This window comes from Citrus sinensis, chromosome 7 (assembly GCF_022201045.2).
Source record: "Citrus sinensis cultivar Valencia sweet orange chromosome 7, DVS_A1.0, whole genome shotgun sequence".
NCBI lineage: Eukaryota > Viridiplantae > Streptophyta > Magnoliopsida > Sapindales > Rutaceae > Citrus > Citrus sinensis.
In genome coordinates this window covers 12,048,973-12,062,931 of record NC_068562.1, presented here as the reverse complement: position 1 = coordinate 12,062,931, position 13,959 = coordinate 12,048,973, and the positions used below count along the sequence as shown (strand labels likewise).

At 31.9% G+C, this 13,959-nt stretch overlaps 1 protein-coding gene and 1 pseudogene across 7 annotated transcripts in view; one reads left to right on the top strand and one right to left on the bottom strand.

The window, feature by feature from the left end:
• The window catches only part of LOC102607529 (probable disease resistance protein At5g63020), a 155,549-nt gene that overhangs the window by 106,356 nt on the left and 35,234 nt on the right, over positions 1–13,959 (bottom strand). Inside the window, exons 2-3 of one of the 7 annotated variants that reach the window (XM_052444835.1) lie at positions 516–607; positions 66–236 (exon numbers count right to left, since the gene is read on the bottom strand). The exons of 1 other annotated variant lie outside the window; for it this stretch is intronic. In XM_052444835.1, coding sequence (XP_052300795.1) covers positions 542–607 — 66 coding nt within the window. In that variant the 3' untranslated portion in view covers positions 66–236; positions 516–541. Of the gene's footprint in view, positions 1–65; positions 237–515; positions 608–4,711; positions 4,865–6,236; positions 8,473–13,959 lie in introns of those variants that run through there. 5 more of the 7 variants (XM_052444840.1, XM_052444841.1, XM_052444837.1 and 2 more) reach the window with 5 other exon arrangements.
• On the top strand, positions 3,996–5,066 carry LOC127903800 (uncharacterized; annotated as a pseudogene).

Here is a 13,959-nt window from a genome sequence, read left to right as displayed (position 1 = left end):
AACAACGATATTCATACAAAATCACGAACCAAATCTCAAAATAACATGTCAACTTTGTCTGAAAATTTTACCAAAGCTTCATAATTATTAAGATGAATAGCAAATACTGCATGGATTTGTACACAGTAGCGACCGCCTTCTCAATTGCTTCCAGCTATTGATTAGAGAGACCCTTAGAGCAGCATCCAAGTGTTCCCTCTTTTGGTGGACTATTATTAATACCCGAAATAAAAATCCTTGAACAAAAAATTTAAGTCATATATATGTTCTTCTCGCTCGTCTTTTGACAGGAAATTAAATCGCTAAGAAGAAATAAATAAAGTTTCAATTCGTATTAAAAAAAAAAAGTAATGGCAGTGCCGGCAAATTTATGAAGCATTAATTCCATTAATTCAACATTTAATTGTGATTTGCAGAAGACAAAGAGAGAGAGAGAAACTGAAATAAAAACAGAGAAGAAAACGATAAGAATAAATTTCTTTTAAATTCTTCTTTTAAAAGACAAACGCGCTCACCAGAAATCAAATTTTGCGACCACCGCTCAGGAACGAGGTTGGAAACAGGAACGAAAAGCAATTTGAGTGGCTTCATCCTCCCATTGAAGTCGGTTCCACCAGTCTTCTTCTCCACGAATAACAAATTTACGCTCCTTTGCACTGTTGGAATCGAGTGGAATCTTTTTAAGATTAGGGCAATAACCCACATATATTTCTTTGAGATGAGTGAAAGGCAATGGCTTCCAGAAGATGCTCTTCAAATGTGGCAAACCTATTAAATCAAGCATTTGGAGATTTTCAAAAGGGCTTATATGTCCCATCATCTCAGGAGTCTCAGCAAATTTTCCGACGCTGATTATTTCTTCCATAGCATTGCATTTGACCATCGAAAGAGACTTGAGGTTTGGAGCAAAAACAAGGAATGTCGAATCTTTCAACTTCTGGCAGCTTTGTATAGTAACATGGTGAAGGCTGCGGAAAACAAAAGGTTCCCGCCTTTTTTAATACTCACTTTTCTTTTTCAACCAAAACTCTTTTGACTTTTCAACATCAACGTCATGGAATAAAGGATCACGGATGGATTCAAACTTTATATGAAGATCGTAAAAGGTGGGCTCCTATTTATTTGAAGGAAGCTTTTTTATCAGGAGTGTTTTCGTTCCTGCAGAATGAGGTTTCTACTTCATACTTTGAAGGATATCTTGATAAGAATACTCCTTTGAAAGAATTCTTAGACAAGTCTGATCAAGCACTGCAGGCGAATTATCAACTGGAAGCCTTGGCAGATATGGATTCAAGAAATTCAAGTTGTATCCAGAAACCAAGATGTTACTATGAATTTCAACTCTCAAAACTGTACACAAATGAAATGTTAAGGAAGTTTCAGACGGAGGTGGAGGCTATGTACTCTTTGCTATAGCACAAAACATGTCAGTGCTGATGGACCTATAACATACATAGTGAAGGAAGAATTTGAGGTTGGTAGCAACGAGAAAGATTCAAGGGCTTTCGATGTTTTGTACAATGCCTCCGACTTGGAGGTGCTTTGTGTTTGTGGGTTGTTCAATTTCAGAGGATATTTATGCAGACACATTCTTTGTGTTCTAAACCAGAGTGGTATGGAGGAGATCCCATCTCACTACATTCTTTCTCGATGGAGAAAAGATGTTAAACGCTCTTATGTTCTTGATCACAGCTGCAGTGGCGTTGATATTAAAAATCCGGTGCACAGGTATGATGATTGGTACAAACGCATCGTGCAGGTCGTCGAGGAAGGCAGGCAATCTCAAGATCGTTACAAGGTTACTTTACAAGCTTTGGATGAGATATTGAACAAGCTTCATCTTGTAGAGGATCATCAAGTGTAATTTTTGTAGTTGCGAGCTCTAGATTTTGTAGATTCAGCTTTAAGCTTCTGTATGACGTATTTGATTTCCCCTTTGTTGTAATTTAAATAATAATATTGCTGCGGAAAGCCTTTGGTCTGTGAGTGAATGAATAGCATGACTTTTGAATTAAAATATAGCTTTTAATTAAGACGGGTGTCAAGAATTCTTGGAAATTAAAAAAAAAAAAGTTTGAATTCTCTTCCCAAAAAAAAAAAAACTATGAGGTTGATAATAAAAATTTTTACAATAGCTTTCAGTATTTTTAAGTTATTAATTTCCTGCAAAAATCAATAAAAATAAAAACGATTACATTGTTGGTCCATTGGATATGATTCAAGTAATTTTGAAACAATTTTTTTTAACTTAGTACTGGAGTTGGATTATGAAATAAGAAGTTATTAATTTCCTGCAAAAATCAATAAAAATAAAAACGATTACTTTGTTGGTCCATTGGATATGACTCGAGTAATTTTGAAACAATTTTTTTTAACTTAGTAATGAAAATAAAATATCCTTGCTTGTTCTTTTTTTTGGAAAAAAATTTAATAATTATCGATAATAAAATAATGATATCTCTTTCCTTTTTTACCCTCGCAACCTAATTAAATTTCCTTATCTAATACCCATATTAAAACTCGCACTTTCACTTTCCCTCTTCCAATTTGGCGCGCGATCTTCTCAATTTCAAAAGCCAAAAGGTCAGTCAACTCTCTGAACCGTAATTTTCTGTTTGTTTCCCGAGAAAATCCATGAAAATGAACCGTTAAGTGTAGCATTTTTAGCATGTTATGGCTGAAATTTTGAACTTCATCTGTTGCTTGTTCCTCTCGAAATGTGAAATCTTCTAATTTTGATTTTTGACATAAATTCGAATTGAGTTTTCTAATTCGATATATCGATCTCTTGTTTTACAATTCCTATGTGTGACAGAATCCTGTGCTTCACTTCCTTTGCGTAAAATTGCAAATTTTTTGGGTTCTGTTTCTCTTGGAATTTAGGTTTGCTTCCAAAGAGCATAACTTATTAATTTGTACAGGAGCTTCTGAAATAATGAAAGCTTCTTGCTTCACTCCTGAATTTGGAGTTCATTCTCAGACCAATTTTTTTCTTAATGGTTAATTAGTTTTTGATTGAGGCTTGGTTTTTTTGTGCATGCCATTTGTTTGCTTTCGTGCCCTCATTTCATTTGAGTTCAAATTTTCTCCATATTCATTTTGCGTGTCTTCATTTTGTTTCTTGTTTACAAAGGAGATGAAGAGTTAAGTTAGAATTTACAATTAGCTGCTCGTGATCTAATTTTCACTCGTTTTTTGTTTGGGATTAGGTCTGAGCTATTTGATGACCAAAACTCTGTAAACTTCTATTAACAATGAACCTTTGGATTTTCAATGGATTGAATGAGTATCTATTGGCATCATCATTTTCAAAATCTGTTGTATGGAAGCTTTTGCTGAGTTCTGTCAACTATAGTAAAGCATGGAACTTCACCTAAGGAGGCAATTCACCAAGTTGGCTTTCAGATTTTTAAGTTGAATATTCTTACTGCATTTTATTTGGCTGCGTGCATTAGGATTGTTTACTTAAAACTTTTTGTTGTAGAGGTAAATGGAATATTGGCTTGGCGTGTGATGAGGTGGTGATGCAAAGACTTTAGATCGAAAGAAATGCCCTTAACTTTGCAAGATGATTATAGACCTGTGAATTAACTGGTGAGACTACAAGAAAGCTTTCTATAACAAATGAGGGACCTGTATTGATTCTCATCAATAAATATTAAAGTTGAGGACAAAATGCAATTTGTGCTTGGACAAAGACACTGCATCTGATTTGTTTAGTCTTCGTGATGTTTTTGTGCATAGTTCTAATTGCTTAAATGCTTCTGTAAGGTGCACTATATTAAACATTTTCTCAAGTTAAGGAGGAAAAGCACGTGCTCTTTTCAAATTTCAAGCCATCTTGCAGTTTTTAGCTTTCTAGGATACTGCTTGAAGTATTAGTTTGTAAGATCACCGTCTAATATTTTTCTTGTCTATATATCTTAATTCTCTCTCTCTCTCTCTCCGTAGTGCTTTCAACTTATTTTCTGATAAGTGAGGATAGAGACAGAGGGATGAAGTTCAAAGCATTTCTCACCGAGAATGAAGTAAATCTCTTAGAAAAAAGATTCCTACCTGCCCTAGACAAAATGGGGAAGGTATGCCACCTCTTCCTCACTAGAGAGAAAGCTTACTTCCTCCACAACCTTCTCAGTGGCAAAGGGATTCAATGTGTTGCCCAGTTTCACAAGGAAACTCTCTTCGATGATTACTGCATCTCAAGCCAAAATGAGGACTGCATTGCCTTTGCCGTAGACATATCACTTCTTCAGTGTGCTGTTCGAAGTAGTGTCAGTATTTGCTCTGAAGTTGGTGCAGCTGGATCCGCTGCCTCCAAATTGTACTCAAGCAATGCCTTTCCTTACCTTTGAAACCAAGGGGTACAAGTCTGCAGTAATCCAAGATGTTCCAATTTCAAAACCATTGTCAAGGGCTCAAGTACTTGAACTTCAAACTGCTTTAGATATGGCTCAAGATTTACCTCCGACTCTGGTTCAGGTTCCAGATTTGAATCAGCTGCAGAATTTTGTACACCGGATGAAGCATGTTGGTGATTTGTTAAATGTCTCCATTTGCAAATATGGGGATCTCCATTTGCAAATATCAACAACTCTGATCACACTAGGTGCTGAGTTTAGAAAATTGTTGGTTATTGGAGAGAAAGCTGTAGCTCCATCTGAGGACCGAAATTTGAGTGCTCAGACTCGATCAGAGAGGGCAATATCCAGAGGGGATGCTCAATCAGTGCAAGTGAGCGTGAAGCACTTTTCAAAAAGCCTCCAGTGTCACCTTGCAAAGCCGGATTGTGCATTCTATGGTATTGCTCCACAGGGTGTTTGCTTGAGGGTGATATTCCAGTTCTTCATTCCTGGAACACGTCAAACTGATAAATCAATCAGTCTGCATTGCAGGCTTCCAGTGCTCGACCCAGGCACATAGTCTATCAATTAACCATCTCTGGCTAAGGCTCGAGCCTCTGAAGTCTTATGGTAACTTGGATCCACTTGAATATTTTGGGATTGAAATGAGATATGATGAATGAATTAAAATCACAATTCTAATATTTTGCTTTCTAAGTGGAATATATTCGTAAGAGCTTAATGCCAAAATTGGAAATACTGAACATTGAAGTGATGAACTTCTGCGTGTTTCCCTTAACAATCATATATTTTTATGTTTTGCAGTTGTTGCAGAAATTTTGCGTACATAGATTGAAACTTAATTATCAAATAAAAAGAGTGAAGGAAAAAGGAAAGAAATTTATTCACATTGCATAGGATTAATTTTCACTTTTTTTTAAATAAAAAAATTAATTACTATCTCGCTTACATAATTGGCAATTAATGGAATGTTTCAAATGTATAACAGATTAAAAAAAACAAACAAACAAAATTAACCAGATTCATGGATTACATATTTTTTTTCTTTTTTTAAAAAAATTGGACGGTGGTTTGGCAATCAAAGTATCGTTTCATGGGCTCAAAGTCAAACCTATTTGTAAGTAAAATGACAGTAACATTCTATGAGAGTAAAAAAAAAGAAAGGAAAAATAGAAGATATCATCAGTAAAAATTGTCAATTTGCACTAATTTATAACTTCAGAAATTTTGAGTATGAAGGTATAATTGACCATACAAAATAAAAAACTTCAGAAAATGGATTAATCAAGAATATATCTTTTTCTAAATTAACTTTAAAGAGGGCTACTATACTCAATATTTTCTCAGCTTCAATTCTGTTCAATCTAGAGGTGTGCATTCCAGTCTAATTATATATATATTCTTACGGGAAATTTATGTGAGCATTAGTTTGACTCTAATGTTCTTCTCGTTCGTCTTTTGGCAGGAAATTAAATCACTTTTCACGAAGAAGATATAAATAAAGCATCAATTTGAAAAAAACAGAGAAAATTTTGACAACAAAAACTAGTCGAAAACCAGAGCATCAATTCGACCCCACAAAAAAAAAAAAGCCAGCGCAGGCAGATTTATAAAGCATTAATTCCATATAATTCAACATTTAATTATGACTTGCAGAAGACAGGAAAGAGAGAGAGGCTGAAATAAAAACGGAGAACAGGGCAAAATAAAGTATACTTAATATTTATTACATACAACGCACATAAATAAAGTATCAATTGGTTTAAGTCGTATGTTCTTCTCGTTCGTCTATTGACAGGAAATTAAATCGCTAAGAAGATATAAATAAAGTATCAATTTGTATTAAAAAAAAAAAGTAATGGCAGTGCCGGCAAATTTATGAAGCATTAATTCCATTAATTCAACATTTAATTGTGATTTGCAGAAGACAAAGAGAGAGAGAGAGATAAAGAAACTGAAATAAAAAGAGAAGAAAACAAACGACAAGAATAAATTTCTTTTAAATTCTTCTTTTAAAAGACAAACGCACTCACCAGAAATCAAATTTTGCGACCACGGCTCAGGAATAAGGTTGGAAACAGGAACGAAAAGCAATTTGAGTGGCTTCAGCCTCCCATTGAAGTCGGTTCCACCACCCTGTGTATCCACGAATAACAAATTTACGCTCCTTTGCACTGTTGGAATCGAGTGGAGGCTTTCTAAGCTGATCGCACATAAGTACCGCCATTTTTTTCAGATGAGTGAAAGGCAATGGCTTCCAGAAAATGCTCTTCAAATGTGGCAAATCGTCTAAATCAAGACTTTGGAGATTTTCAAAAGGGCTTATATGTCCCATCATCTCAGGAGTCTCAGCAATTTTTCCGACGCTGATTATTTCTTCCATAGCACCGCAATCGAATAGCCGAAGAGACTTGAGGTTTGGAGCAAAAACGAGGAATGTCACATCTTTCAATTTATGGCACTCCCCAATAATAACACGGTGAAGGCTCCGGAAAACAAAAGGTTCCCGCCTTTTTCGTACTATCTCCGTATAATCAATCTTCAATTCTTCCAACTCAATACCTTTAAAAATATACAATTCATTGAGGTGGTTTAGATCTGCGAAAGCCGTAGCATCAATAATTGACGGTGTATCTCTGACCAACCGGAGTTGAAGAGATCGAATACAACTTTTTAACTTATTTGAGCTCAAAAGAATTTGGAGAGCCTGATAACTTCCCAAGGTCAACTCCAATACCTCTAAATATTTCAAACCGAGCAATTCCTGTACTAAAACTTCACCCCCACCAAATAAAACGCTTTCTTCTGATGCTTCATGAAAATTGAACCAGCCAATAGCGAACATTCTCAACACACGTAACCTTGAAGAATTTGATATTAGTTGCCGTGGAATTTTATTTAACCAAACTGTCCACCTCAAATTCAAACATTTCAGATTTACCAACAACTTTAACTCTTCTGGTAACTCTTTTATGTGGGTATGTGAAATATCGAGAAGTTCCAGTGAACCCAACTTTGACATCCCAAAAGGTAATTCCAAAATTAAATTCCCGCAGTCTGACATCTTCAAAACTTTGAGAGAAGGCATAAATTGGAAGAAGCCATCCGCGATCATCTCCACCTTATTAAAGTTAAGAAATAAAGTGAGGAGATGAGGGCATGTAGGAACCTCTGACAGAGTTTCAATTTGGTTTTGCATCAATGACAATCTTCTCACATTTTCCCATCTTTTAACATCCGGTGCCTCTTTTAATCCAGCACCTGCACGAACCAAAAAGTTTCTCTTCTCCTTCTCAATTTCACAGGTTATCCATATAGCCATATCACGAATAACGTCATGCATTTTTACTTTATCATCTTCCACCTCTTCTAATAAACATGCACGAACAAGAGTGTCCAAAATGTCATATCCTTGGTTTTCTGCACCAGACCTGTCAGATTCCCCAAAAAATCCCTCGCCAAACCAACAATCAATCAAGTCCCATTTAAGAATGCCATAATCTTCAGGATATAAACAACAATACAAGAAACAAGATCTAACCGTATCATTCTGCAAACTATCATAGCTGAATTTTAAAAGAGGATACACCTCTTTTCCCAAACCTGAAAACTCTGAAGCTGATCTTCTTAACGCTTCAATTGCACGTCTCCACTGCTCCGCTTTCTTTCTGTAGGCCATAGCTCGACCAATAGTAATAAGTGCGAGTGGCAAACCATCACACTCTTTGGCCACAGTTTGGGCTAGCTCAACGATCTCATGATCACTCTCAAGAGTTTCCTGCCCTACTTTTTCTCGAAACAGCTCCCAAGCATCCTCTTCTGATAAGCATGCCACTTTAAACTTCCTGTGACTTTCCATGCTACCACAAACATCAATGAAACGGGTCGTGAATACGACTTTTGATGTAGTATTTTGTGGGCTGGGAAGTGGAACGCCCACTTCTGTTAAATCAACCCGCTCCCATATATCATCTAACAACAATACAAATCTCTTCTCTCCTAATCTCCGCAAGATGTCTACAGCTTTCTCCTCAACACTTTTATTCTTCCATGAACCATCAAACAGACCTATCTTCTTCCCAATATCTTCTTGAATTTTTTCAAGTCGCAGGTCTTTTGAAACTACGACCCAAATCACACAATCAAAGTTTGTGGGACTCTCAAGAAATTTATTGTTGATATGGGTCAATAGTGTGGTTTTACCAACACCGCCCATACCATATAGGCCAATGATTCCCACTGATTCTTCTACAAGACATCTCCAAACTTGTTCAAGCTGTGATTGCAAGCCTAATATCGTTGGCTCAATGGGTCTTTTATCTGCTACAGGTTCCGGAGCTCTCTCGGGCACCACCTCAGTGGCCACCGCCTCAAAAACTCCCTCGGCGATTAAAGTCTTCACATCTCGTAGCTTTTTAGCCACTTGTTTTCCGAACTTGTAGCTTGACCAGCAGTTCTTGGAACAGTAGCCTCCAACACATAATTTGTCAATTTCTTGAGAGCCGTTTGTGATAAGTTCATCGGCTCCAGTTTTAACAGAATCCACCGTCGAAACCCACTCTTGCACTCGTTCCAGCGTTCTCATTTGTCGCCGTTCAGCATTGCCAACCTCCGTCATCACATCGTTCTTTGCTGCGATTAGTTTTCCCAATTCAGTGTCCAAGGCATCAAGATTATCTTGGAGGTTGCTTATGTATGCTGCTTCTCCAAGAAAGCAATCCAAGCAACGATTGAAAAAAGCACCATCGCATGGGATCTGAAAAATGTTACCCATCTTTGGAATTTTGTTAAGGAAGAAAATTGATTGAGTTTGATAAACTGAAGCTGCTATGGACTGTGGAAGAGAAATTTTAGTAATGACCTCTGTTCGTTATACGGCAAAATTTTTTAAAAGATTTATTAGGCACGTCCGATTCGGGCCTTTGGAAAAAGAGCATCGCACATTCACACTTGCAAACACGAGCCACTAAATCTTGAATAATGATTAATGACCCGATTGTAATTACCAAAAACTAGTTTTGAAAAATAATAAAACAAGAATTTGAAACGGACTATTCGATTCTTGACTAGTTTTTACTTGCCGTTAATAAAAAGAGTCTAATCGTCTGTCCCACTTGTATTCAAAAGAATCCACTTTAATTTGTAGTTTATCGAAAAAATCTATTTTAATTTGTAGTTTACTAAAAGAATCCAATATTACCTAGTTTTTTTCTTGTTAGCATTAATTTTTAATAAAATATAAGCAATTTCAAGGCCACCAAGGTTAAAAGTGAAAAACAATTAAGCATTTTAAAACTTTTCTGACCGACGTTTCAAAGCCAAAGGCTAATCATGTGATTGCTGAAAAGATTAAAATACCCACCGAAATTTCTTCTCAATACATTTTTAATGAGATATTATTTAAATCAATAATATTAAATAAAGCTTCTCCACCGTGGCTCATATATACCCTAAGTGCCTGTTTGGTTTTAGTTATATATCATGGGATTAGATAATTTTAGTGTAAAATAATTCTTATATCATATTTAGTGTAAAAAAAATAAAGGTAACAATAATAGGCCCACCACTTAATTCCAATAGTGGCAAAATTTCATCCCAAGGGGACCCTTGTGATTACATTTTCTAAGATAAAACTTTATCTTTTACTATTCATGGGATTAGAAACTATAACATGTTAAATATTAAAAAAATAATTAAGCGAAGATTTTGTATTTTTTTTATAAATTTACCAATAATTATTGATTTAAGTTATATTATATTACATGTCATTTTAAAGTAAATCTATGATGATTTTAATAAATTAATATATAAGACATATTATTAGTTACTAGTTAATCTCATGACATAACAAACACAACATAATATTATATATAATCCAGTATTATCCAGTCCAATCCTATCTTATCTAATCCGATCCAATTCAATCTAATCTAATCCAACATAGCAAACGAGACCTAAATATTTATAGAAATGGTCATGTAAATATTTAAATTTTTAATAAAAAAATACTAAGATTTTTTTTAATCATTATATCCTTCGAATAGTAATTAAAAAGATTGACTTTAAAATTTTTTTAATCGATACAAAATAATTTAAATAATTTAATCTATCTAATAGACTAATAATATTACAAATTTTTAATATTTGAAATCATTTAAAAAATTTAATTATTAATTTATCTTAAATAAATCTTTAGGTTAAATAGCATTTTAAATTAATAAAATATATCTCATGCATTCTATTAAAATTATTTTATATAATATTCAAAATACTCTAAATGTTTTATAAATTCATTATGTTTGTATTTATTATAAAATTTACTTTAATATAATAAAATATGTCAGATAGATCATAAAATATTAAAACATACTTTAAATATTGATATTATTTTAAAATAGATATTATTATATTTATTTTAGGAATATATTTTTATTTATTATAAAATATTAGATTCAAAATCTTTAAGTTAACTAAAACAAAAGGTTTTATGACAAAAGAGAGTTTTGAAGTCTTTTCCCTCAACCTTAGGTGTAGCTTTTACTTTTCTCTATATGAAATATTACTATAGCACTAATGGTGCATTTATTAAACAGAAATCGGAATGAATCGAAATAAGAATGAATTGAAGTGGGAATGGAGAATAAGAATTAGAATCAGTTGTTTACTTAAACTGTAATAATTAAAATCATAATAAGTTAGATTATTACAAATTGTTAAAAAGACTTTAATTAACTATTGTTATAATTATTAATTTGTATTTTAATTATTGTGATTATTTTTATTCAAAAAATTGTTATTATTAATAACAATATTAACAATAATATATTAATTAATTATAATACTTTTTATCATTAAGAATAATAATAATAATCATCATCATCATCATCATTATCATCACCATCACCATCATTATCCTCATGGATGGCAAAAAAGCCGGGGCCGCTCATTCTCACGGGTTTTGGACTGACCTTCGCACATGAGGGCTTGCATAAGAGCTTAGGAAAAAATGCACAAGTTAGGCTCAAGTCCTCTATTTAAAAAAAATTTTATAAATTAGAATAATAATTTAAAATTTGAAAAAATAATAGTAAAAAAAAGTAAACTTAAATTCCTAATTTGTATATCAATAATGAATCAAAAAATTTAAAATTATAATACTAAACTCTTTTTTAAGTGATAATTAATTAAGAGAATGTTTAAATTAAAGAATCTAATACTAAAAAATTAAATCTCTAAACTTTTATTTACTTTATTTATTATTTTATTTTGAGATATTTATTTTCTTTAACTCATTGTTGAAAATTAAAATATACCTCAAAAGTCTAAATATAAACTTTATATTATTTTTTTGAATTTTTGTTCTCATGAAGTTATTTCCATTTTTTTTAATACAACATTTCTTTCTGATTTGCCCAAGAAGAAAAGAATCCGTGTTGAAAATTAGGAAAAACAGAACACAAAAATTTGGATTCATATCATACAAATATAGATCAAGCAAGCTGAGCATTTGTGATTGTTAAAACTTTACAAGATTTTGAAGATAAAAACTTTAATGGAACAGAACCAAGATTTTCTATAAATAGAAGTGCAAGTAACACAGTCTTGATAATCACTATTCAATTCAGATGTTCTGTGTTATTTAATTGAGCACTATTATTTATATTTCTGAAAGATCTTTAATATGCTTTCTAACTCTTTTGTTATTGTTATATTCTTATTTACGCCATAATCTATCTAAAATTTAAGGAGTTTAGATAAACATAAAAATAAGCGTATAATATTCCCCTAATTTAATTCTAAATTAAAATAGGACATAAGCTGCGGCACCACATTTGAAAAGTATGCATGTAATGAACAACTTGTCTTCAATTATTAAGAACATGAAAGGGAATGCACATGCAGCCAACAAAAAAAACAATGAATGACATGTCTTAATCTTTGTATATCCCCCGTTTCTCTTGGAAGATTGTGAATGATGATTTTTCTCTGATGGCACTTGCAGACTTGTAATTAAATTTCTAAGGGGCCACCAATTTATATGTATCGGAACAATAATTGACGCCGTAGGGGCCACCAGTTTATAAATGCCTGTACAATTTGTAGTTTAATAAAGGGGATTGCTATTTTTTCTAAATTAATTAACATATATCATTTACTTTCTTTCTGTTTTTATAATAACTAAAAATTCCTTAACAGTATAAGTTTATAATATTATATTTATTTTTAATTTTTTTATTTTATATTTATTATAAATTAAATAAATTATATGAATATAAACTAAATAAAAAAATTAAGTATTAAAAATAAGAAAAATATGTTTTAATATGAGCAAAAAAATTAATAATAAAATTTGTTCTTATAATTATTTATTTTGTGAACATTTTCTTATAATAAATATTTTATAATATTTTAAAATTAAATGTAAAAGTATAGGCAAAACATTTTATTATTTATCTTGTAATAAATTTTTATTTGTCATTCAAATTTTCTTATAATAATTTTTTTATCATTTTACTAATAATTTTCTTATATATTTATTGTAAGAAAATTTTCACAAAATAAATAAGTATAAAAAAATTATTATTAATTTTATTATTTATATCAAAACATATATTTCTTGGTTTTAATGCTTAAGTTTTTATTTAGTTCTATTTATGTGATTTATTTAATTTATAATAAATATAAATAAAAGAGTAGTTAAAAATAAGAGTAATATTATAAATTTATATTATCAAGAGAATTTTTTGACATTATAAAAAAAATAATAATATATGTTAATTATTATAGAGAAAAAATTGACAATCTCCCTTTAATAAAAGACCCTAATCGTCTTGACTAAAGATGGCCAATGGGCCGGGCGGCACGTGGCACGGCACGGGCACGGCACGTGTCCGTACGGCACGGCACGGCACGAGCACGTTTCGGTGAGGCACGAGGCACAGCACGGCACGCACGTGGGCCGTGCCGGGCCTAGAATTTTAGGCACGTGGGCCTTAAAGCACAGCACGATTAGAGATGGGCCAAAGCACGGCACGCGAAAAAGCACGTAATAAGCACGGTTCATTAGTGGGCTAGCACGCGGTCCGTGAGCTATTAATAGCACGTGGGCCAAAATATATCTAAGTAAATTTTTTTAACAAAAAGTAAATATAAAATGTTATGAAATTAAAGTACAATATCTTGAAATTAAATGTTTTAATATATTTTTTAGCATAGACTTTTAAAAATTAATTTAAATCATTAAATCTTAGTTTAAATAAATATTCTAATCTTTTATGTTTATAATTTATTAAATGAATAAGTAAATATCATGATTTTAATAAATAAAATTATAAATATCATAATTTTATTTATGATATTTATTAAATGAATAATGTTATTTATGATATTTAATTTTATTTATGATATTTATTTAATTATTTATTTATGTTTATAATTTATTAAATGAATAAGTAAATAATTAAATATCATGATTTTAATAAATAAGGTTATAAATATCATAAATTTATAAATTATAAATAAAAAAATAAATTTTTTTACAAAATTAATAATAAAATATTTTTCATATGAAATATTTTTCATATTAATATTAAATCAT